At 38.8% G+C, this 22492-nt stretch overlaps 2 protein-coding genes across 2 annotated transcripts in view; both read left to right on the top strand.

The window, feature by feature from the left end:
- The window catches only part of si:dkey-27p18.3 (uncharacterized), a 162956-nt gene that overhangs the window by 130612 nt on the left and 9852 nt on the right, over positions 1 to 22492 (top strand). The gene's annotated exons all lie outside the window — the stretch shown is intronic.
- On the top strand, positions 8370 to 21066 carry LOC132140161 (uncharacterized). Its single transcript, XM_059548973.1, has 4 exons — positions 8370 to 8504; positions 8661 to 13283; positions 16435 to 16584; positions 21047 to 21066. Exons 1-4 carry the CDS (start codon positions 8399 to 8401, stop codon positions 21064 to 21066), a joined length of 4899 nt encoding a protein of 1632 aa, XP_059404956.1. The 5' UTR covers positions 8370 to 8398.

Below are 22492 nucleotides of genomic sequence, written 5' to 3'. Positions count from 1 at the left end.
ATTCTCATGCAAGCGCTGTGGGACCAAACATAAGTTCAGACAGTGCCCAGCTTTCGGAAAAAGATGTTCTAAGTGTAATGGCCCCAACCACTTTGCAAAAATGTGTTTTTCTAAAGACATTAAGAGGGAAAATAAAGTGAATTTAGTGGAGGAGGCAGATGACAGTGATTTGAGCGTCTCATTTTATGTGAACATGGTTTCTGAAGAGAAAGTAAATCTGGCTGCTGAAACGTGTGTATCAAGTGATGATTCAGTCAAGTCTTCGATGTGGATTGTTCCTCTTGTGGCTAATGGGACCGTAGTACCCTTTAAATTAGATACGGGTGCAAAAGTTAATTTAATTAACATCAGAGATGTAAAAGCACTGTAAGAAAAACCTCTCATTAAAAAACGTACAGTTCCCCTTAAAGCATATAATGGACAACCAATTGAAACGCGAGGAATATGCCGACTAAACATACAAATAAAAGGAAAGATGAAGAGTTTGATGTTTGTGGTAGTTCCCAATGGTCATGAATCTCTTTTAGGAGATAAAGCGTGTGAAGACCTTCATTTGGTTAAAAGAGTGTATCAAGTCAACAAGGAAACCGTAGTCTTACAGCCTGTCTGTGACAATATAACTGACATTGTCAAACAATTTCCAGATGTTTTTGAAGGTCAAGGCACACTGCCATTTACCTATAAAATACAACTGAAAGATGATGCTTCTCCAGTCATTCATGCTCCTCGGCGGATCCCTGCACCTCTGCGTGAGGCCTTGAAAAAGGAATTGGATCGTATGACCCAATTAGGAGTAATACAACGGATTGAACAACCTACAGATTGGGTAAATTCTATAACTTGTGTGAAGAAGCCTAATGGTGACTTAAGAGTGTGCTTAGATCCTAAAGACCTAAATGATAGCATCAAACGAGAACATTACCAGATACCCACCCGTGAAGAGATCATTAGTGACATGTCAGGAGCTAAGTTTTTTAGCAAATTAGATGCATCTCAAGGATTCTGGCAGATCCGATTGGATTCTGAGAGTAGCCAGTATTGTACATTTAATACTCCCTTTGGGAGATATTGTTTTCTTCGACTTCCTTTTGGAATCAAATCAGCTCCTGAGATTTTTAATCGAGCCATGGAAACTCTTATTGAAGGTCTAGAGGGTGTTCGAGTATATATTGATGATATTGTGGTGTGGGGGTCCACCATTCAACAACATAATCAGCAATTAGTAAAAGTTATGGAAAGAGTTCGAGCACATGATTTAAAGCTCAATCAGAAAAAGTGTCAAATTGGAGTCACAGAGATCACGTTCTTAGGGGACAAGCTGTCTGCAAAAGGTGTGGAGCCACATTCAGCAAAAGTGCAAGCCCTCTTTGATATGCCTCCACCTACAGATAAGAAGGGAATTCTGCGTGCTTTGGGAATGGTGAACTTCCTGGGAAAATTTCTGCCAAATTTGTCAGCTAAAACTACGCATATGAGAAAGTTGTTACAAAATGATCAGGAGTTTGTCTGGACTTCAGTACATGATCAAGAATGGAAGCAGTTAAAGGAGACTCTTACTACTGAACCTTTCCTTGTTTTTTTTTGATCACACACGACCAACTAAGATCTCTACAGATGCCTCTCAGGATGGATTGGGGGCGGTGCTTCTTCAGGCCTTTGAGGATTCCTGGAGACCTGTGGCCTATGCTTCTCGATCTATGACAGAGACGATATTCACAAATAGAAAAGGAGACTTTGGGTTTAGTATTTGGCTGTGAAAAATTTCATGGATATGTCTATGGATTACATACTTTTACAGTAGAGACTGATCATAAACCATTAATCTCCATCATTCAAAAGAACTTAAATGATATGTCACCTCGAATTCAACGCATGATGATGAAATTACAAAGATATGATCTGAATCTAGTCTATACACCTGGAAAGTATATCATTGTGGCTGATGCACTGTCTCGAGCACCAGTATCTTCGGAGATCAGCAAAATGGACGAAGTTGAGATACATGTGAGTATGGTGTATTCAGCGTTACCAGTTTCAGATGAGATGTTAAAATTGATCGCAGAGGAAACTGCAAAGGACGCTGAATTGCAGAGGGTTATTGCTTACCTTCAACATGGATGGATCAAAGGCAAGTGTCCACAGTACCTTCCTTTAAGGGCAGAACAGAATGTGGTTGAGGGCATGCTGTTGAGAATTAACAGAATTGTCATTCCAGTATCAATGCGCCACGACATGCTTCGTAGAATTCATGAGGGACATCTTGGTATCGAAAAATGCAAGAGAAGAGCTAGACAAGCTGTTTTCTGGCCAGGAATTAATGTGCACATTGAGAAATACATCAATCAGTGTGACGTCTGTCTAAGTCATCATTATAAACTGGCCAAAGAACCTATGATGATAGCTGCTCATCCTACTGAACCATGGCAAAAAGTTGGAACTGAACTTTTCCAGTTGAATGGTAAGGATTATCTGGTGGTTATCGATTATTATTCCAATTATCCTGAAGTTGAACAGCTCCATCATACAACATCGAATGACATGATTCAACGCATGAAAAGCATCTTTGCAAGGCATGGAATTCCTCATATTGTGCAAAGTGACAATGGTCCTCAGTACACTAGTTGTGAATTTAAACTGTTTGCGGAACAGTATGGTTTTAAACATACTACTTCAAGCCCACTTTATCCAAAGGCAAATGGTAAAGCAGAAAAAGGGGTACAAATTGTAAAAAGACTTATGAAAAAAGCCGCAGCAAGCAGGTCTGATATAAATCTGTCTCTTCTGAGTTACCGTTCTTCTCCACTCAGTTGTGGATTATCTCCTGGGGAGTTATTGATGAACCGAAAACTGCGTGATACACTGCCAAAAGTATCCCTGAAAACCGCAAACAACAGCCTATCATTGAAAGAGATGCAACATCTTAAAGAGAAGCAGAAAGAATATTATGACAAGGGAGCTCGACATTTGAAACCTCTTTCTGAACGAGATACAGTTAGAATTGCGGAGTCTAATGGATGGAAAAGGAAAGCTACAGTCCTAAAAGAGGTAAACCCAAGATCATATCTGGTTCAAACAGAAGATGGCCAGAAATTGCGGAGAAATCGACAGAGCTTGCTTAAGACTGCAGAAAAATGTCCTCTTGTTGATGAGCCAACCCTGTCTTCAGAACTGCAGTCTTGTGAAATGCCCCCTGTTGATCTGCAACGTCATGAAATGCTATCTCCAGGTATGTGTAGTTCTGCAGAACAAATTTGTGAACTCGAGTTATCTGTACCAAAGACTGACATGCCTCTTTTAAGGAGAACTAATCGAGTTCGAAAAGCTCCTGTTCGAATGGACTTATGAAAAAAAAAAAAAAAAAATGAAATGAACTGATTGTACTTTTTTTTTTTTTTAACAGTTGGGCTGATGTGAATTATTAGTAATTGTGAATCTAATGTGTAAAAAAAAAAAAAAAGGAAAAGAGATGTAATGAGTATCTATTGTGATGAGTACTGATTGATGCCTGCAGGTGGCAGTAATGTATTGTATAAGATGAAGTGCATTCCCTAGAGGAAAGGCTGGTAATGGAGACATGCTTTGTACAACACCCGGAATAAAGACGCCAGTACCATCAATTCTTTATATCTTTATTTGTTGTCTCTGGAACAATACACGTGTCAACAGGATATCCTCGTCTTTTCAAAATAAAAGTATTTTCAACAGGACGTGGTCATATTTTCAAAATAAAAGTATTTTTCATACAACAGTCTGGCTGGTGATTGGGACATTAGATGCGTTGATATTAAGTCAAATAACGCATACTTTATGAACAAAGTGTTAAAATATCTCTATCAGCAGATGAGATAAAGCAGCATAACATGAAGAAAATTACAGGAATGAAATGTAATATGGTTTAAAGGCATCATATACTGTAAAAAAATTAGACCATATTCTTCGTTCTGTTCAATTATATATTTTTTCCTCGATCGTGGTAAAATGTATATTTTTAGTGATGACTAAAACTAATGTAAATGTTTTGTTTTTATATTGTTTGTGAATGTATAATGTGTTTATATTCATTAAAAGAAGAAAATAAGACTTGTAAACGAATGAATGCATGAGAGGGAGAGAGAGGGGTACAAGAGATGCTAGCCGCGCACCAACCGTAATTCATAGGTGAACCGTCAGAAAACTGTCAAAAACATGGTACTCCCGCATGAGATACATTTGGTTTTAATTAAAAAAATGGCTTTGAAGATATTATGATTTTGTAGTAAATTCGGACGAGAGTGTACTGTAGCGTGTAAACACAGACACTGGGGACACAGAGGGTCAGGATCAAAGCTGATGTGAAAACATCTCTTTCAGCTCTCTAAAAAATGTAGAATGGATCTTGTTTTATCTGTAAAAGTCGGTTTCAGTATATTTTTTATATAGTTGAATTTATAACCTTTTTTTTTCAAAGAACAGAATGTTTTTCAACCTTAGTTAAATTGCTTTTAGATTATGTATATTATATAAAAGATAGAATATAAAGAACGGCATGTTTTTCAACTTTAGCATGATAATTAATTATATTATATAAATTATATAAATATTATATAAAATTATAGAATGTTTTATATATAAATGTGAAATAACTAAAATGTGTTTTCAACCTTTAATTGTTTTAGATTATATAAATTATAGGATGTTTTATATATAAATGTGAAATAACTAAAAAGGTTTTTTTTACCTTTAATTGTTTTAGATTATATAAATTATACTGAATGTCACATATATAAATGTGAAATAACCGATCCCATTTATATACTGCTCATGAATGTAATGAGTGGGAGACACACACACACATAACCGTATAACTGGGATAAAGTTCAAACAACCTAACTGACACAAAGTTCAAACAGCTTCTGTCAAAACCACATGATCGATGCATGGGGAGGGTTTCCTATACCGTTAAAACTACCCATCAAAAAATATCATTTAGAACTAACTAGGTCAATAGGGTAAAAGCTTCTGTCAAAACCACATGATCGATGCGTGGGAAAGGGTCATAGTTTAACCCATGAACTCATTCGGAAAGTTCAACCCATCCATCATAAGGTTACTGGAAGTTCAACCTGTCAAAAGGTCAAAGGTCAAAGTCATAAATCATCTTGACAGAAGCTATAGTATAAGCACTACTTACTTATGTTACTGAACAGACTATATATTTTGTATCCCCTTACAGAAGGCATGTTTGGATTTCATTAGTGCTGTCAAATGATTAATTGCAATTAAGAACATTCAAAATAAAGTTTTTGTTTGCATAATAGCCTATGTGTGTATTGTATACATTAAATATTTATATATAAATACACAAAGCATACATTTTGAAAATATTTACATGTATATATGTATATTCATATATATATATATATATATATATATATATATATATATATATATATATATATATATATATATATAAACGTAACATATTTGTCTTAAAAAAATACATGCATGTGTGTGTTTTTTATGAACATAATAAATATACATAGTACACACCAGTGATGCGCAGGTCAATGTATTAATAACCCGCACCCGACCGTCATTTTCAACTAACCCGACCGCAACTCGGACCGCAAAAAGGAAAAGAAAATATTGTACCCGACCCGCTTCCTGACCCGCATTTTTTAAATGTAGTAAATGCTTATCATATCGTCATTGGGCCATAGACATAGGAACTAGGCAAAAAAAAAAAAAGAAAACTAAAAAAACAAACAAACAAAAAAAATCCAATATATTCAAATTTCGACAAGAATTATAGAAAAATAAATCGTCAATAAGCTCATAATTTGTTCTAAAATAGTCTAGTCTGGCTATGTCTATTTTGATGTTTCTGTTCCACAGACAGTGAGGCTCGGGATTTTTCCGATCAGAGCTTGAGAGCGGAGAGCGCATTTCTCCATATATTACGCTCTGCTCGCTCATTCCATGGGGTCTCGCTCAAGCCAGAATGGCCTGGTTCGAAAATATGCAAGGAGACATTTAATTGTTTAGTAATAAACTGGTGTTTTCTGTGTTGCTGCAAAGATGAAGTTGACGATGCGGACTCGCCATGCCAGAGAGAAATGCACATTTCATATGGATTACATAATCAGAGAGTAGCCTATTTATTTTGGTTTTAATATTTTAGTTTAAAAGTAGACATTTCAAGCTGTCTGTAATATATAGCCTATATTTCTCAAATCTGTGAGGCACAAGCTGAGTTTCGGCGCCCTCCATGCAAGTGATCGTGCCGGCGCCTCATTACATTGTCTGCTATATATTTGCTTCTAATTTATAAAATTCGGGTAATTGATTGTTAAAACATTGATCAAAATTAAGATACAATTTATAGAAAACAAACATCTTTATCTTAACAATCTGATTTTCTACAAAAAAAACAATTATTGTTATTATTATCATCATTATTATTATTAATGTTGAAAAGAGCTGAGAATATTTTTTTTTAGGTTTATTAGGGGGGATAAATTGAAAGAACAGCATTGTTACATTTGTTACAGTTACATTTATTTGTTACATTTATATTATTTACATCAAGCTTTTGAATGGTATAGTATTGTACATTGTTACTGAAACTTCATAATGTTTCACTTGATTATACATTTAGTCAGGAATTATATTTTGGAAAAAGTCTTTGGAAAAAGTCTAACTAGTAAAATGTTTAGACATTATGTGAAAACTAGTACAAGTATATAAATAAATAAAAAGAGACTTACACATGTTTATGATCTCGGCTGAATAAAGCACTTCATCCTTTTTTTCTGAGGAAATCCAAATCTCAAATCCTCAACCACATCACATCTTTTCGGGGCTAATTATGTCTTATTCCTCTCATCGCGAAGCAAACAGTAAAAAAAAAAAACTTGAAGAACAGTCTCGCTGCTTTGTCTTCTGTGTGGGCGTATTCAAGCCGCGCGCTTCAGTTTGAATCTGAATAGCGCGTTCAGCGCAGGGTCGTGGTCACATTAGATATAATGAAGGGAGACGTGAAAAACGAACATCGCGTTGTTTTCATATGGATTACTTTTATCACAGAATATTTGTTTTCAGTGGTACTTGTTAAGTTTAAAAGCAGACATGTCAAGCTTTCTATAGATATATCTCTCATGTCTCTTCGTTGAGTATTCACGGAGTTACAGTTCATTTTAATGACGTGTTTGTAAATGAAGATCAGCGCAGACAAAGGCTGCAGACAGCACACCTTTTTTGTTATCTTTATTTTATAAGTGCACAAAGTTCTGTTGTTATTATGTCTGTATTCAAAAGAAAGTAGACCCTTTACAGATTCGATTGATGTATTGCTCTTACGATCAAAACTGAGTTTTGAGTTTTAAGTTCTTTTCGGGGTTATCAGGAGAAAATGACTCATAACGCATATACGCGTTAATCGACTCCAGAGGGTTAAAGAGTTTTCTATAAAACAAAACTTAATGAAGTCGTCAAAATCATGTTTTACCAAAAACAGCGTCTTCACCTTTTCTTGTGCCACTTCCATCTCTACGTGCAGACTGAGCTCGTGCGTCATCTTCGCGCCAGTTATTCAGCCAATAAAGTGTAGGCCTATGTATTTCGAAATTGTGTCTAGTACTATATTAATTACAAAGGTTTAATTGGCATCTTTATTTCAAACGACCTGACCGACTGCGACCCGAATATCATTAAAAATATTTTTGACCGCAGGCACCCGCTCATTTTGGATCAACCTGCGCATCACTGGTACACACACATTATGTAAACAAGAACTTTTATTTTGGATACTGTAACACTATAAACTTCATAATCTCGGGAAGAAGGCGGCAACCGGCGGACATTCAAATATTTATCATTCAATATAAGAATATAATTCATATAAAAAATCATTCAAACTTTAATGACAAATTAAAGAAAAAAAGAGCACGACAGCCCCTCGCGGACGACTGTCGACTGACTGACAAATAAAAACCAAACACAAAACAAAGCCCAGGCCTGGTCGTCTCTAGTCCTTCACTGTCCGTGGGACTCGAGACCGGTGAGTGGAGCCGGTGTCGCTCATTTCCAATCACTCCACCGGCCTCGCTCCGTTCTAACGCCTCTCGGCCCCGCCCCACTCGTCACAGATGCAATTAATCGCAATTACTTATTTGACATCACTAATTCTTACACTTTCAGATAAACATAATTTATTATTTTTAATGCAGTCCTCCCAATGTCCAAAAAAATCAGGTTTTACTATTCTTGTGGGGACATTTGGTAGCATAAATAAGTACACACACACACACACACATAAATATATACAGCAAATATTGGACTCTTTTGCTCTAATAACAGCATCTTAAACTTGTTTGTTTTTCAGGATAAATAACAGTAGTACTGGTCTACTTTTTCTCCGATGAATATGGATTCAGTGGGAGTGAATGTTATTGAAACTGCAGCTCTGGGGAGACCCTTTCATCTGGGGATGCTGTATGACTGCAGAAAAGATGCGCTAATACCAGGTACCTTATCAGGATTTTAAAAAAAGAGATAAACAAGAGAACAAACAACTCAAAAAATAGCAAACATCATCATTAAGGAAGATGAAGGGGGAAAGTGCCCACTGATGCATTTTTATTGGTTAACCCTATATTTTTTCAATTTTAATATATTTTTAGGAATCACCCTATGGGATAAAGAGCAGCTGCAGCAGAGTATACAGGATCGTCCTCAAATTAATACAGTCTTCAATGTTACAGCTTCAGACTCCATTGAGGAAAAATCTCACTTATTGAACATTGATGGCTGTCTTAAATTAAGCCTTTTAAGTGGACTCATCAATGTAAGTGGAGCAGCCAAGTATCTCAGTGACACCAAGAAGTCATTCAAACAGCAGAGACTGACCCTGCATTATCATTCAACCACCAAGTTTGAAGAACTGACCATGAACCACCTGGCTTCTGGAAATATTGCTCACTATGAAGTGTTTGATAATGATACAGCCACACACGTGGTGACAGCTGTGCTGTATGGGGCAGATGCTTGCTTTGTTTTTGATAGAGAAGTTGCATCAGATGAAGACAAAAGCAAAGTAGAAGGTGAATTAAAAGCTGCCTTTGATAAACTAAAGGGCATTTCAGTAGACGCAAAGATTGATCTGAGCTTGAATGACGAGCAGGAGACTGCAGTTCAAAAATTCAGTTGCAAATTTTATGGTGACTTCCGGTTACAATCTAATCCAGCCTCTTTTGAAGATGCTCTGAAGGTTTTTGCTGATCTTCCAAAACTGCTGGGAGAGAAAAAGGAACTTGCAGTTCCTTTGAGAGTGTGGCTTTTTCCCTTGGACAAACTACATTCACGTGCTGCAAAACTTCAAAAAGACATCAGCCTAGGTCTAATTAAAAATGTTGAATCAGTATTTGAGACATTAAGTACAACTGAAATGAAATGCAGTGATCTTCTGAATGACACACCATCTTTGGCTTTTGCTGGATTTTGTGATAAAATAATGCACATGAAGCAAAACTGCTCTAACTATAAATTAAATTTCATAAAGAAAGTTGGCTCTTTGTTGCCAAAAATCCGTGGGAATATAGAAAAGGAAACAGCACTGACTGAGCTTCTGCATGATCATGAAGGAGGTACATTTAGAGGACGTGATCTTGAGAAGTGGGTGAAAGAAAAAGAGAAGGATTCTGGCATAATTAAAACACTTCTCAGGCAGCTCATTGATTCTGGAGCCACAGTGGAAGAGAACCTAGATGAAAGTTTAATGGATCTGGAAGTTGAAAATGTAGTTAGCTACACTTTCACATCATTTGAGTGGCCAGATGTGCTCCTTTCTAAACAAAAGGCCTTCCTGAGTATCTCAACAGAAGGAAACAAAGATGAGTCTGATTCCAGACAAAATACTGGATTCACTTCTGACATCAAAATGATTATGAGGAGCAACTTGAAAATCTTTAAAAATTTGATCAAATCAAAAACATGTGAACCAGCTAAATTTATTGTTTCATCAAAAGAGATTAAAAACAATCCAGGTTCCTGCATTCTACTGTATGAAAGTGGGTCTGATGAAGCCACCTGTTTCACACCTCCCTCAAAACCAGCCAGTCCAGTCATTGAACAGATCAGTGGTCACAGTGTGGTTTTGAAGGTGTCTCCAGCATGTCCTGCAACAGAAGAGCTCAGGGTACTGTTCAAAATGAAGGAAGAGAACGACTGGAAAGCTCAGTCTGTGCTACAGAGCCATGACACAGTTACTCTGACAGATCTCAGTCCAGACATGGAGTATGAGATGAAATGCGCAGCCGTGGGGAAGCTGAACTACACTGTTCACAGTGATGTCATCCACCTCAAAGTCATAGACAAGAAACTCATCGATGCCACAGAGTCTGTCTTAGAAACACTAAGCTTGACTGAAAACAAGTGCAGTGAACTCATGGACCACAACAGTGCAATCACATTCAGTGCAATTCACAGGAAGATTCAAGACATGATGAGATACTGCCAAACCTACAAACAAGATTTACATAACAGAATTAAATCAATGATTAAGTCCATTCAAGCCTGTGAAAAAGATATTAGTGCCCTGATAGACCTTCTGCAAGCCCATGAGGAGTCTCCATTTAACAAAAGTGAACTTACAGTGTGGCTCACAGTGAAAGAAAAGGAATTAAAAGCAGTTGATGTGTTTTTTCAGCAACTGCATGACTCTGGAGCTGAAGTGAATGATAAATTAGACTCATTTTTGTTAGATATTAGCATAAAGAGTTTGGTGTGCTACACATTTAGTTCTCTTGATCTACCAGACGACTTGCTTTCTGATCAAGAAAATTTCCTGAATCCTCAAATGGTGAAGAGAAATTCAGAGAAGAAACCCAATGCAGGGTCTCAAACATGGCTCACAGGAAGCATTAGGGAGACAATGAAAAAGCATTTGAACATATTTAAAGATCTGATACTTTCAAATGGAGATCAGTCAACAGTGTTTTTGATTGCTTCAAAAGAGCACACAATCCATCCTGGTTCCTGTATTCTCTTCTATGAGAATGGATCTGATGAAGCCACTTGCTTTACTCCTCCATCAGAACCAGCTTGTCCAGTCATTCAACAGATCAGTGGTCACAGTGTGGTTTTGAAGGTGTCTCCAGCATGTCCTGCAACAGAAGAGCTCAGGGTACTGTTCAAAATGAAGGAAGAGAACGACTGGAAAGCTCAGTCTGTGCTACAGAGCCATGACACAGTTACTCTGACAGATCTCAGTCCAGACATGGAGTATGAGATGAAATGCGCAGCCGTGGGGAAGCTGAACTACACCGTTCAAAGTGATGTCATCCACCTCAGAGTCATAGACAAGAAACTCATCGATGCCACAGAGTCTGTCTTAGAAACACTAAGCTTGACTGAAAACAAGTGCAGTGAACTCATGGACCACAACAGTGCAATCACATTCAGTGCAATTCACAGGAAGATTCAAGACATGATGAGATACTGCCAAACCTACAAACAAGATTTACATAACAGAATTAAATCAATGATTAAGTCCATTCAAGCCTGTGAAAAAGATATAAGTGCTCTGATAGACCTTCTGCAAGCCCATGAGGAGTCTCCATTTAACAAAAGTGAACTTACAGTGTGGCTCACAGTGAAAGAAAAGGAATTAAAAGCAGTTGATGTGTTTTTTCAGCAACTGCATGACTCTGGAGCTGACGTGAATGATAAATTAGACTCATTTTTGTTAGATATTAGCATAAAGAGTTTGGTGTGCTACACATTTAGTTCTCTTGATCTACCAGACGACTTGCTTTCTGATCAAGAAAATTTCCTGAATCCTCAAATGGTGAAGAGAAATTCAGAGAAGAAACCCAATGCAGGGTCTCAAACATGGCTCACAGGAAGCATTAGGGAGACAATGAAAAAGCATTTGAACATATTTAAAGATCTGATACTTTCAAATGGAGATCAGTCAACAGTGTTTTTGATTGCTTCAAAAGAGCACACAATCCATCCTGGTTCCTGTATTCTCTTCTATGAGAATGGATCTGATGAAGCCACTTGCTTTACTCCTCCATCAGAACCAGCTTGTCCAGTCATTCAACAGATCAGTGGTCACAGTGTGGTTTTGAAGGTGTCTCCAGCATGTCCTGCAACAGAAGAGCTCAGGGTACTGTTCAAAATGAAGGAAGAGAACGACTGGAAAGCTCAGTCTGTGCTACAGAGCCATGACACAGTTACTCTGACAGATCTCAGTCCAGACATGGAGTATGAGATGAAATGCGCAGCCGTGGGGAAGCTGAACTACACCGTTCAAAGTGATGTCATCCACCTCAGAGTCATAGACAAGAAACTCATCGATGCCACAGAGTCTGTCTTAGAAACACTAAGCTTGACTGAAAACAAGTGCAGTGAACTCATGGACCACAACAGTGCAATCACATTCAGTGCAATTCACAGGAAGATTCAAGACATGATGAGATACTGCCAAACCTACAAACAAGATTTACATAACAGAATTAAATCAATGATTAAGTCCATTCAAGCCTGTGAAAAAGATATAAGTGCTCTGATAGACCTTCTGCAAGCCCATGAGGAGTCTCCATTTAACAAAAGTGAACTTACAGTGTGGCTCACAGTGAAAGAAAATGAATTAAAAGCAGTTGATGTGTTTCTTCAACAACTGCGTGACTGCGGAGCTGACGTGAATGATAAATTAGACTCATTTTTGTTAGATATTAGCATAAAGAGTTTGGTGTGCTACACATTTAGTTCTCTTGATCTGCCAGACGACTTGCTTTCTGATCAAGAAAATTTCCTGAATCCTCAAATGGTGAAGAGAAATTCAGAGAAGAAACCCAATGCAGGGTCTCAAACATGGCTCACAGGAAGCATTAGGGAGACAATGAAAAAGCATTTGAACATATTTAAAGATCTGATACTTTCAAATGGAGATCAGTCAACAGTGTTTTTGATTGCTTCAAAAGAGCACACAATCCATCCTGGTTCCTGTATTCTCTTCTATGAGAATGGATCTGATGAAGCCACTTGCTTTACTCCTCCATCAGAACCAGCTTGTCCAGTCATTCAACAGATCAGTGGTCACAGTGTGGTTTTGAAGGTGTCTCCAGCATGTCCTGTAACAGAAGAGATCAGGGTACTGTACAAAATGAAGGAAGAGAACGACTGGAAAGCTCAGTCTGTGCTACAGAGCCATGACACAGTTACTCTGACAGATCTCAGTCCAGACATGGAGTATGAGATGAAATGCGCAGCCGTGGGGAAGCTGAACTACACTGTTCACAGTGATGTCATTAGAGTTACTACACACACAACCAAAATCCAAGAGGTACGCTGTTTATTCATGAAATACTCACATTTTAAGAGTGTTTTTATACAGTAATCTATGTAGCTATATATATGGGACTGATAATAGGTGTTTAACTGATAAAAGTAACTTTTTGTTGTTAACATGTTGTTAGTAATATTAATAATATTATTTTTTTAATTTAGGAGTGGTCAAGGAGCACAACATTTAATAGTGAGTATAACACCCAAGAACATTTGTCAAGAGTATACTGTATGATTTAAATTGTTTTTTTTTTGTTTTTTGTTTTTTTTTGTGCTGGATTTAAAAGGATCAGGAAATAATTCTGATATTTGTGATTTTAACAGTCATTTTTGTAAAATCATATCATTGGACTTATTTCGTCACAATTTCTTTTCCAAGGGGTTAAAATCTTTCTTCATTTTGACTGGAAAACAGCTAATTCTCAGTATTAGTACTCACATTATTAGCAGTATTAGTTGTTTAAGGGCAGTATTAGTAAACACATTAGTACTACAAACCCTAACTGAGGATCTCAAGGAAGTTTCACGCTTTCTAGAATTGATCAGTGTCTGCCAGAAACCTACTGCTGTTTCAAGATCATTTGTTACAGTGAATGATAGAAAGAAACGTTAACAGACACAGGTTAGCTAGTTAAAATATATAATTATAAATAATGCAATTTTCATGTGAAAGAGAAAGAACAGAAACTGCTTTCATGTATGTCAGAATATCAGGTCAGTGCCCCCTGTCAACAAGCTTGGCCCCCCTTTGGCCCCCTTAAATTTGGAATCATATCACACCAAACAATTTTGGGTGAAATGCGCAGTATGTCCTGTAAACTATATTTGTATATAAAGAAAAACATCACCATTATAACAAATCCCATACGATTCTGTTGAGCTTATGAATGCAAGAACCAATCAGAAGCGTTCAGATGAGTCATCGGTGAAACACGTTGTTTTGTCACCGTGCGCTGGCTGACTGAATTCTCTGGCTGATTCTCTCATCAGAAAGTGAAGATGTACGAATGTAAGTAACAGGGCTGCTGTGACCAAATGGGTTCCCTAAGCAGAATTGTAATCTTGTGTCCCTTACCCAAAATATTATGGAAATAAAAAAAGACATACTATAGGGGTCAAAATTTGATTTTAATAAAACATAAAAAGTGAATAAATGAATAAATTGTAATTAAATTGTATTACTGTATTTACAAATTACAAATGTCTACAAAAAATATAAAAAATTAAATTACACACATTTAATAAAACATTTTAAAGATTAAATATTATCAAAATAAACAATAATACATTTTATCAAAAATCAATAGCAGATGAAGTTATATTATGACATAGATTGAAGAATTTTGTAAAGTTCCGTCGGATGAGTTGTTAAATCTGTGTTCGAAGAAACAGCTGTGGGAAATTGTGGAACGGTATGAATTAAGTGGTGTTGATAAGCGATTGAGATAAGACGAGGTTCGAGAAATGATAAGAAAGAAATTGAGCGATCTTCAGATATTACCAATTATGTCTGGAAAAAATTAGCTCAGAAATCAATTTCATTTGTTGGGTTATCGTTTGAGCAGAAAGAGCTTATTAAAATACAACAATTGCATGAAAAAGAGATGCACGATCGAGAGATAGAATTAGAAAAATGTAAATTGGAGGATGTGATGAGACAGCGGAAGATGGAAGTTGAAAAAATGAGAAATGAGTAGAAATTAGCAGTAGAGCGACAGAATCAAGAGTTTCAATTAAAGTTTGAGAGCCTGAGACTTCGAGGTGAGGGGAGCTTATCTGGTAATGATGCAGACTATTATTTTAATTTAATTAGTAGTCTGAAATTGTTGCCTGTCTTTAATGAGAAAGATCCTGATGTCTTTTTGTCATTTGAAAGCATAGCAGACAAACGGGGATGGCCAGAGACCGACCGTACAGTTATGCTTCAATCTGTTTTAGTGGGCAAAGCTCAGGAGCGTATACTGCTCTTTCAGTAGAGGACAGAAAGAAGTATGAAAGTGTAAAATCTGCTGTGTTAAAAGCTTTTGAGTTAGTCCCAGAGGCTTATCGCCAACGTTTTCGGACTTGGAGGAAAAATGAGAGACAGACTCATGTGGAGGTTACACGGGAGTTAAGTAATCATTTTGATTGCTGGTGTATGACATCCAAGGTACAGACATTTGGTGAGTTACGGGAAATGATAGTTATTGAACAGTTGAAAAATATCTTTCCTGATCAAATTGCAGTATACATTAATGAAAATAAACCTCGTATTGCCACTGAGGCTGCATCATTGGCAGATGATTTTGTTCTGACTCATAAGAATCGATTTAGTTATGGGAGTTGCGGAAATGGACATTCTGATCTTAAACCGTCACAACCACGTGATCGAGGTGCACCTTCTCGGAGGGTGATATCTGATTCTATGTGTCGTTACTGTTTGGAAGTTGGACATTGGAAGAATGAATGTCCTATGCTTAAAAGCAAACCGGGACGGGGCAAGAATAAAAATTCTGCGCCTGTGCTTTTGACGAGTTGTCTTCCGCATATTCCTGGTGACGTTGAAGGAAATTTGTCTGTGACAAAAAGGAGTTGTTTTGAAGATAGACTCAATACAGGAAATGGGCCATTTATGTCGAAAGGGTTTGTTTCTCTTGTAGAAGGACATGAGAGAGTACCGGTAAGAGTCTTGCGGGACACTGGATTTTCAGAGTCTTTTATTTTGGAATCCGTACTGCCATTTTCATCTAGTTTATATATTGATAAAAATGTTTTAATTCGAGGGATTACACTTCAAACGTTGTCTGTACCTTTTGCATAAATTTATTTTGAAGTCCCAGTTAGTCGATGGGGAAGTGACTATGGGAGTGTGCCCTTCTTTGCCTGTGGAGGGAGGTGACATCATTTTGGGCAACAATTTGGCTGGGGAGAGTGTGTGGCCGGTGCTGTCCCCTTCACCAATTGTCTCTCCAAAATCCTTATTCGCTCAGGGGTGTCGAGAGGTGGAGAATGCGTCTTGTGTTGTGACGCAGTCTAAGAAAAAAAACCTGAATGAGGTTGAATTGTTTGATACCAGCATGCCAGTTGCCCCTGGATTGTCTCTCTTGTCTAAAATTTCTTGTGCAGAACTTGTCATCGCCCAGAGGGAATATCTTGGGTTGAAGGGTTTGTTTGCTGCTGTTCTCCGACCAGAAGATGTGGAGAGTGCCGCAACTGGATATTTTGTACATGATGAGGTGTTGCGTAAGTGGCTTGCCCAGAGTGAAGAGTGTGGTGGTGAGTCACAGGTTCAAGTTGTTGTACCTGAGAAATTCCGAAATGTTGTACTCCAATTGGCTCATGGTGATATAGCTGGGCATTTAGGTGTAAAAAAGACAAATGACAGAGTTTTGAGGCATTTTTATTGGCCATTATTGAAGAAAAATATCTCGCGATTTATTAAAACATGTCATACATGCCAAGTGACCGGAAAACCTAATCAACCACTGAATCCGGCCCCATTGTATCCAATACCTTCATCAGAGGTACCTTTGATGAACACCTGTTAATTGATTGTGGTGGTCCGTTACTTCCCTCGAAGTCGGGAAGTAAATTTCTCTTGACTGTAATGTGTCAAAGTACTCGCTATCCAGCGGCTTATGCGATGCGTAATATTACTACTCAGTCCATTGTAAAAGCCCTGTCTCAGTTTATTTAAATTTTCTGTATCCCTAAGGTCATTCAAAGTGACCAGGGAACGAATTTTACGTCTAAGATGTTTGCGGAAATTTTAAAACAGTTGGGAGTTCAACATCACCATTCCAGCGCGTACCATCCTCAAAGCCAGGGGGCGCTGGAACGTTGAATTAAATCGAGACTGGGAGGAAGGACTTCCCTGGCTTTTGTTAGCTGCAAGGGAGGTCACACAGTCTAGTTTGGGTTTTAGTCCCAACGGTTTAGTTTTTGGACATAAGGTGCGCGGTCTGCTTGCCGTTGTGGGTGATCAGTTAAGAGGTAAACAGCCCCCAAAAAGTTTGCTTGAATACGTAAATGGTTTTAGAAGACGTTTGTTTTTGGCTGGTCAGGCAGCACGGAAAAATTTGGAAAAAGCGCAGATAAAGATGAAAAAGTTGTTTGATCGTCAGTCTGAACAGCGGTTATTTAAATCTGGGGATCAGGTTTTAGCATTGTTGCCTTTAGTGGGCTCACCGTTTTTTGCCAAATTTGTGGGACCATACACTGTTATGCGCTCATTGTTCGATCTTAATTATGAAATTGCAACCCCAGATAGAAAGAAAATAGATAGAAAGAAGACCTGTCACAGTTGATATGTGAGTTTCCATTATTATTTGGGGATGTTCCATCAAAAACATTTAATAGAGCATGATGTGGATGTGGGTGATGCTTCACCCATACGCCAGCGCTTTTATCGTGTCCCTTTTGAAAAACGGTTGAAGTTAGAGTCAGAGATTCAGTATATGTTGAAGAATGATATTGCAAAACCATCGTTTTCAAGTTGGGCTTCGCCGTGTTTACTGGTTAGAAAACCAGATGGAACGTTTAGGTTTTGTACGGACTATAGAAAAACTAATAAAATCACCAAACCTGACACCTTTCCACTCCCGAGGATGGAGGATTGCGTAGATCAAGTGGGCTCAGCGAAATTTGTTAGTAAATTTGATTTACTTAAAGGGTACTGGCAGGTGCCTTTGACACCTCGAGCACAGAAAATAACTGCGTTTATAACTTCTTCGGGGTTGTACTCTTATTCCGTTATGAGCTTCGGGTTACGCAGTGCTCCTGCGACATTTCAAAGATTATTGAATCGGATAGTCTTTGGCTAGAAGGTTGCGCGGTTTATTTAGACTATGTTATAGTTTACAGCGATAGCTGGGATCAGCATGTGATACTGGTACGAGATTTATTTTGTCGTCTGATGGAGGCTAATTTGACTGTGAATTTGTCACGTAGTGACAAGCGGCCTGGCGGAACTTTTTTATTTTTGGGATATGTTCCCCTGGGGAACAATGACAGCAGAACGGTTCTGGTTCCCTATGAGAAGATCATGGCTGCGGGCGAGGCTTGATGAGAAAACTCTGGGATTATGATCTGTGATTGGGACACGTATTAGGAGAGAGGGTTATAAAAGCCATTCTAAATGAGAGAAGGGGGGGCCGTCGTAGACTCTACAGAATGTAGAATACAGGCAGTGGAGCAGAGATTGTGAAGACTTCTAACAGTTCAAAATGGGGAAGAGCAATATATTCTTTAAATGAATAACGAGGATTGTGGAAAAAAACGCTGTGAGTTTGACTGAGCTTCGACTCCTCTCCTTATTGGCTTCTGATTATTACCGTGGCGACATTGGACAGTTAAGTACCACCTTTGTAATTCTAAAGAAGATAAAGATCTGCCGTTTCCACTGTGGAGGCTGAGTCATGTGTCTGAAAACCGGAATTTAACTAAAATGTCTTTCTGATTTCTTCGATGCCAGTGAACAACAGTGTTAAACTGACTTGTGTGCAGCCCCTGCTTATTCAATCCATTGGGAAGGAAATGCCAGCTGGATGGTGAGAGGATTGCTTTGGGTGCACCGTGAGTCTGTTTTGCAGTCCAAATGTTTAAGTGAGCACGAGTGAGTCCTTGCAGTATTCTGGTGAATTTATGTGAGTGTGGCGCTTGCTTTCCACTCCAAATCACTGCTGATCACTTTCTCCCATGCTGGGGCCGCTGAACTATGTTGTTTAAATGACTCTGTCTATTGAAGAGGTGTTATACAGAGAGGTTTTCCAGTCTCTTCTGCTTTGTGGGGCAAAGTACCGGAGTCGATAGAAAGTCCTGCAGAGACTGACACCGTCCAGAGACCAAACTGGTGAGATACGTAGCCTCTTCTGTGTCTGAGCCCTGTGAATGTACAGCTGCGCTGGTAAAATACTATTAACCTCTTCCCTGCCTGAGCCCTGTGAGCGTACAGCTACGCTTTTTAGATGCGTAACCTCTTCTCTGTCTGAGCCCTGTGAGTGTACAGCTACGCTGGTGAGATACGTAACCTCTTCTCTGCCTGGAGCCCTGTTGGTCGAGGATTTACTTGATCCATGTTGTGGAGCCCTGCTGTCCGAGTGTCTATCTACCTGGAGTCTAACCTTCCTTGAAGAGGAATTGTTATACGCTACCTGGCATCTACCTGGCCTTTGCCGCTCCACTGTTAAGCTCTGCTGTCCGAACGGCCATCTGTCAAGAGTCCAGCATTCGCTGAAGAGGAACCATTGTACGTTACCTGCCCCTCTCACTTGAAGCCTAGAGAAGGTCCACTTTATTCCGTTGTGAAGCTCTGCTGTCCGAACGGCCATCTGTCAAGAGTCCAGCATTCACTGAAGAGGAACCATTACACGTTAGTGAAGTGAAGTGAAGTGACATTCAGCCAAGTATGGTGACCCATACTCAGAATTTGTGCTCTGCATTTAACCCATCCGAAATGCACACACACAGAGCAGTGAACACACACACTGTGAGCACACACCCGGAGCAGTGGGCAGCCATTTATGCTGTGGCGCCCGGGGAGCAGTTGGGGGTTCGGTGCCTTGCTCAAGGGCACCTAAGTCGTGGTATTGAAGGTGGAGAGAGAACTGTACATGCACTCCCACCACCCACAATTCCTGCCGGCCCGGGACTCGAACTCACAACCTTTCGATTGGGAGTCCGACTCTCTAACCATTAGGCCACGACTTCCCCTGCCCCTCTCACTTGAAGCCTAGAGAAGATACGACGATTGCCTCTTAAATATTCTTGTTCTTAACCTAATAAAGCAAAGACTTTTATTCTTTTAACTTTGTTGTCCTGCCTTTTTACTGGTTTGCTCCTTGAGGTGACACGCCATTAGGGGTGGTGGTGGGTCGGCCACTCCGGCCTGTGACTAGCTAAATGTGATTTTGCAATAGCAACTGTTTCTTATTTGGGAAAAGAGGTGGGCCAAGGTTTGGTGCGCCCGTTGCGCGTTAAGGTGAGCGCGATAGAAAATTTCCCTATTCCAGGTACTAAAAAAGAGCTTATGAGGTTTATTGGGATGGCTAGTTACTATCGCAGTTTTTGCCCCAATTTTTCATCCGTCGTTTGTCCCTTGACTAATCTCTTAAAGAATTCCACTAAATTTGAGTGGACTTCGCATTGTCAAAGGGCATTTGAGAATGTGAAGTTGCTGTTGCCTGCTGCCCCTGTCTTGGCAGCGCCCCAAAGAGGTCTTCCGTTTGAGATTCAGGTTGACGCAAGTCAAGTGGGAGCTGGGGCGGTTCTTCTCCAGACTCATCATGGTGGTATCGGTCATCCAGTTATTTCTCACGCAAGTTTAATTCATATCAATTCAATTATTCGGTTATTGAGAAGGAGATGCTAGCACTGATTTGGGCATTACAACATTTTGATGTGTATGTTGAGGGAGGGTCCCCAGTTGTCATTTATTCGGATCACAATCCTTTGACATTTCTTCACTCATTACAGAGTCAGAGTCAACGTTTAATGAGGTGGATTCTGTTCTTACAGCCTTATAATTTGACGATTAAACACATCAAGGGAATTGAGAATGTTTTGGCGGATACTCTGTCATGTGCCCCTGTGTTGGAGTGAGATTGTGGTCTCCAGTTGATGTAAGTTGACATTTAAGTATGTAAGTTATTAATTTTGATGGGGGGGATTTTTTTTTTTAGGGGGGTGTGTTAAGATTGTGTTGGTTTGGGTGTTTTGGTTTCATTCTTTTCATTGGCAGGTTCTGTGGTTGAGGCGTGATTGGAGTACACCTGATGCTCGTCTTGGCTGTTATTTAAACCTGGTGCGAGAGTTCGTTGGGGTGGCTGCTCTTTGTTGCATGAGCAGTTTGCCAGAGCCATGCTCCAATTATGTGTCATTTTGTTTTGTTGTAATAAATATTATGTTAAAGTGTGATTTCGCCGTGTCGTCTCCCTTTGTTACATCTTTGAGCCAGGTGTAACAATGGCTATAGATTCCATTTACACTGTGATAAAATGCTATTTATACTATTTATTTCAAATAGTGGCAATTATCTGCATCTCAATATTGAAGTAAAGTAAATTATAAAACCGTATGCAACAGTGTTGAGTGTAAATTATAATTTTTACATTTAAATTATAAATAAAAAAAATTAATGCAACCTTACTAGGAAAATGAAGCCCTCCCTACACATACCCTATTCATGCGCATTACTTTATCTTCTAAAATAACTTTTCTATTTCCTTCATTCTAATTGAAAACAAATGTCTTTTCGATGAGATACGAGATTTGAAAAGGGCAAAAGGCAGATTTGAACTCGGTGACCGTGTCAAAACATCCAGGGCACACGCTATTTGCCCCATTGGAGCTGTAGCTTGCTGATAGTCTTTTGTTGTGTTGGCAAGCCCAACTACACGTAGGTGGGGGAGTCAGTGTAAATAGCTTCTGCCAACAAGGCAGGCTATTGCACTTAGTGTAAAGTGGCACTCTGAAAATCAACACTGATCTGCTTGATCATTCCAAATTTCAAAATTTACAAAAGCACACTAAACTGGAGGTGAAGTCATCAGTGAGCTCATCACGTGATAATTAAAACATGAATTAACGTTAATAAACGTTAAACCTTAAGTCAAGGATTATTAACGTAACTGGGCTACTTTGTGCATCAACCATACAGATCAACTAACATAAAATATAAAGGTGCAAAATGCATTTACTTAAACATTTTTGATAATCGAGACATTTCATGATATATACTGTATTTTGGGAATATTTGTAATAAAAATAATAAAATAATAAAACCCCTGCTGATAAAAAACAATAGACACCATTACAAAATTTGTAATGGTTTTACTGGTTATAATGGGACTTGTATTGGTTCTCTTACGAGATTTCTCTCGTACTGCGTCTTAGCTAAGACGCTACGGGAAAAGTCTCTTTTCACGAAATACTGAAGCAAAAAATTATCCTTAATTTAGAATTTTTGTAAAGCGCATTTGCAGCAGCACACAGCCATAGGCGAGACGGCTCGCTCGCTCATTGGCTGCTCTGCGGCAACTGCACAGCCTATCGAGCGCAGGCTGATGCAACATCAGGCTGATGCAACATCAGGCTGATGCGCTTCGCGCCCTTCATGCCACTTCCCGCCAAAACGGGTGTGGCCCAACCCTATAAAAGGAGCTCGAAAAGGCTGACTCACCTGATT

Source organism: Carassius carassius, chromosome 5 (genome assembly GCF_963082965.1).
Source record: "Carassius carassius chromosome 5, fCarCar2.1, whole genome shotgun sequence".
Taxonomy (NCBI): domain Eukaryota; kingdom Metazoa; phylum Chordata; class Actinopteri; order Cypriniformes; family Cyprinidae; genus Carassius; species Carassius carassius.
Note: the sequence above shows the minus strand (reverse complement) of the source record. Positions and strands in the feature narration are given on the sequence as shown.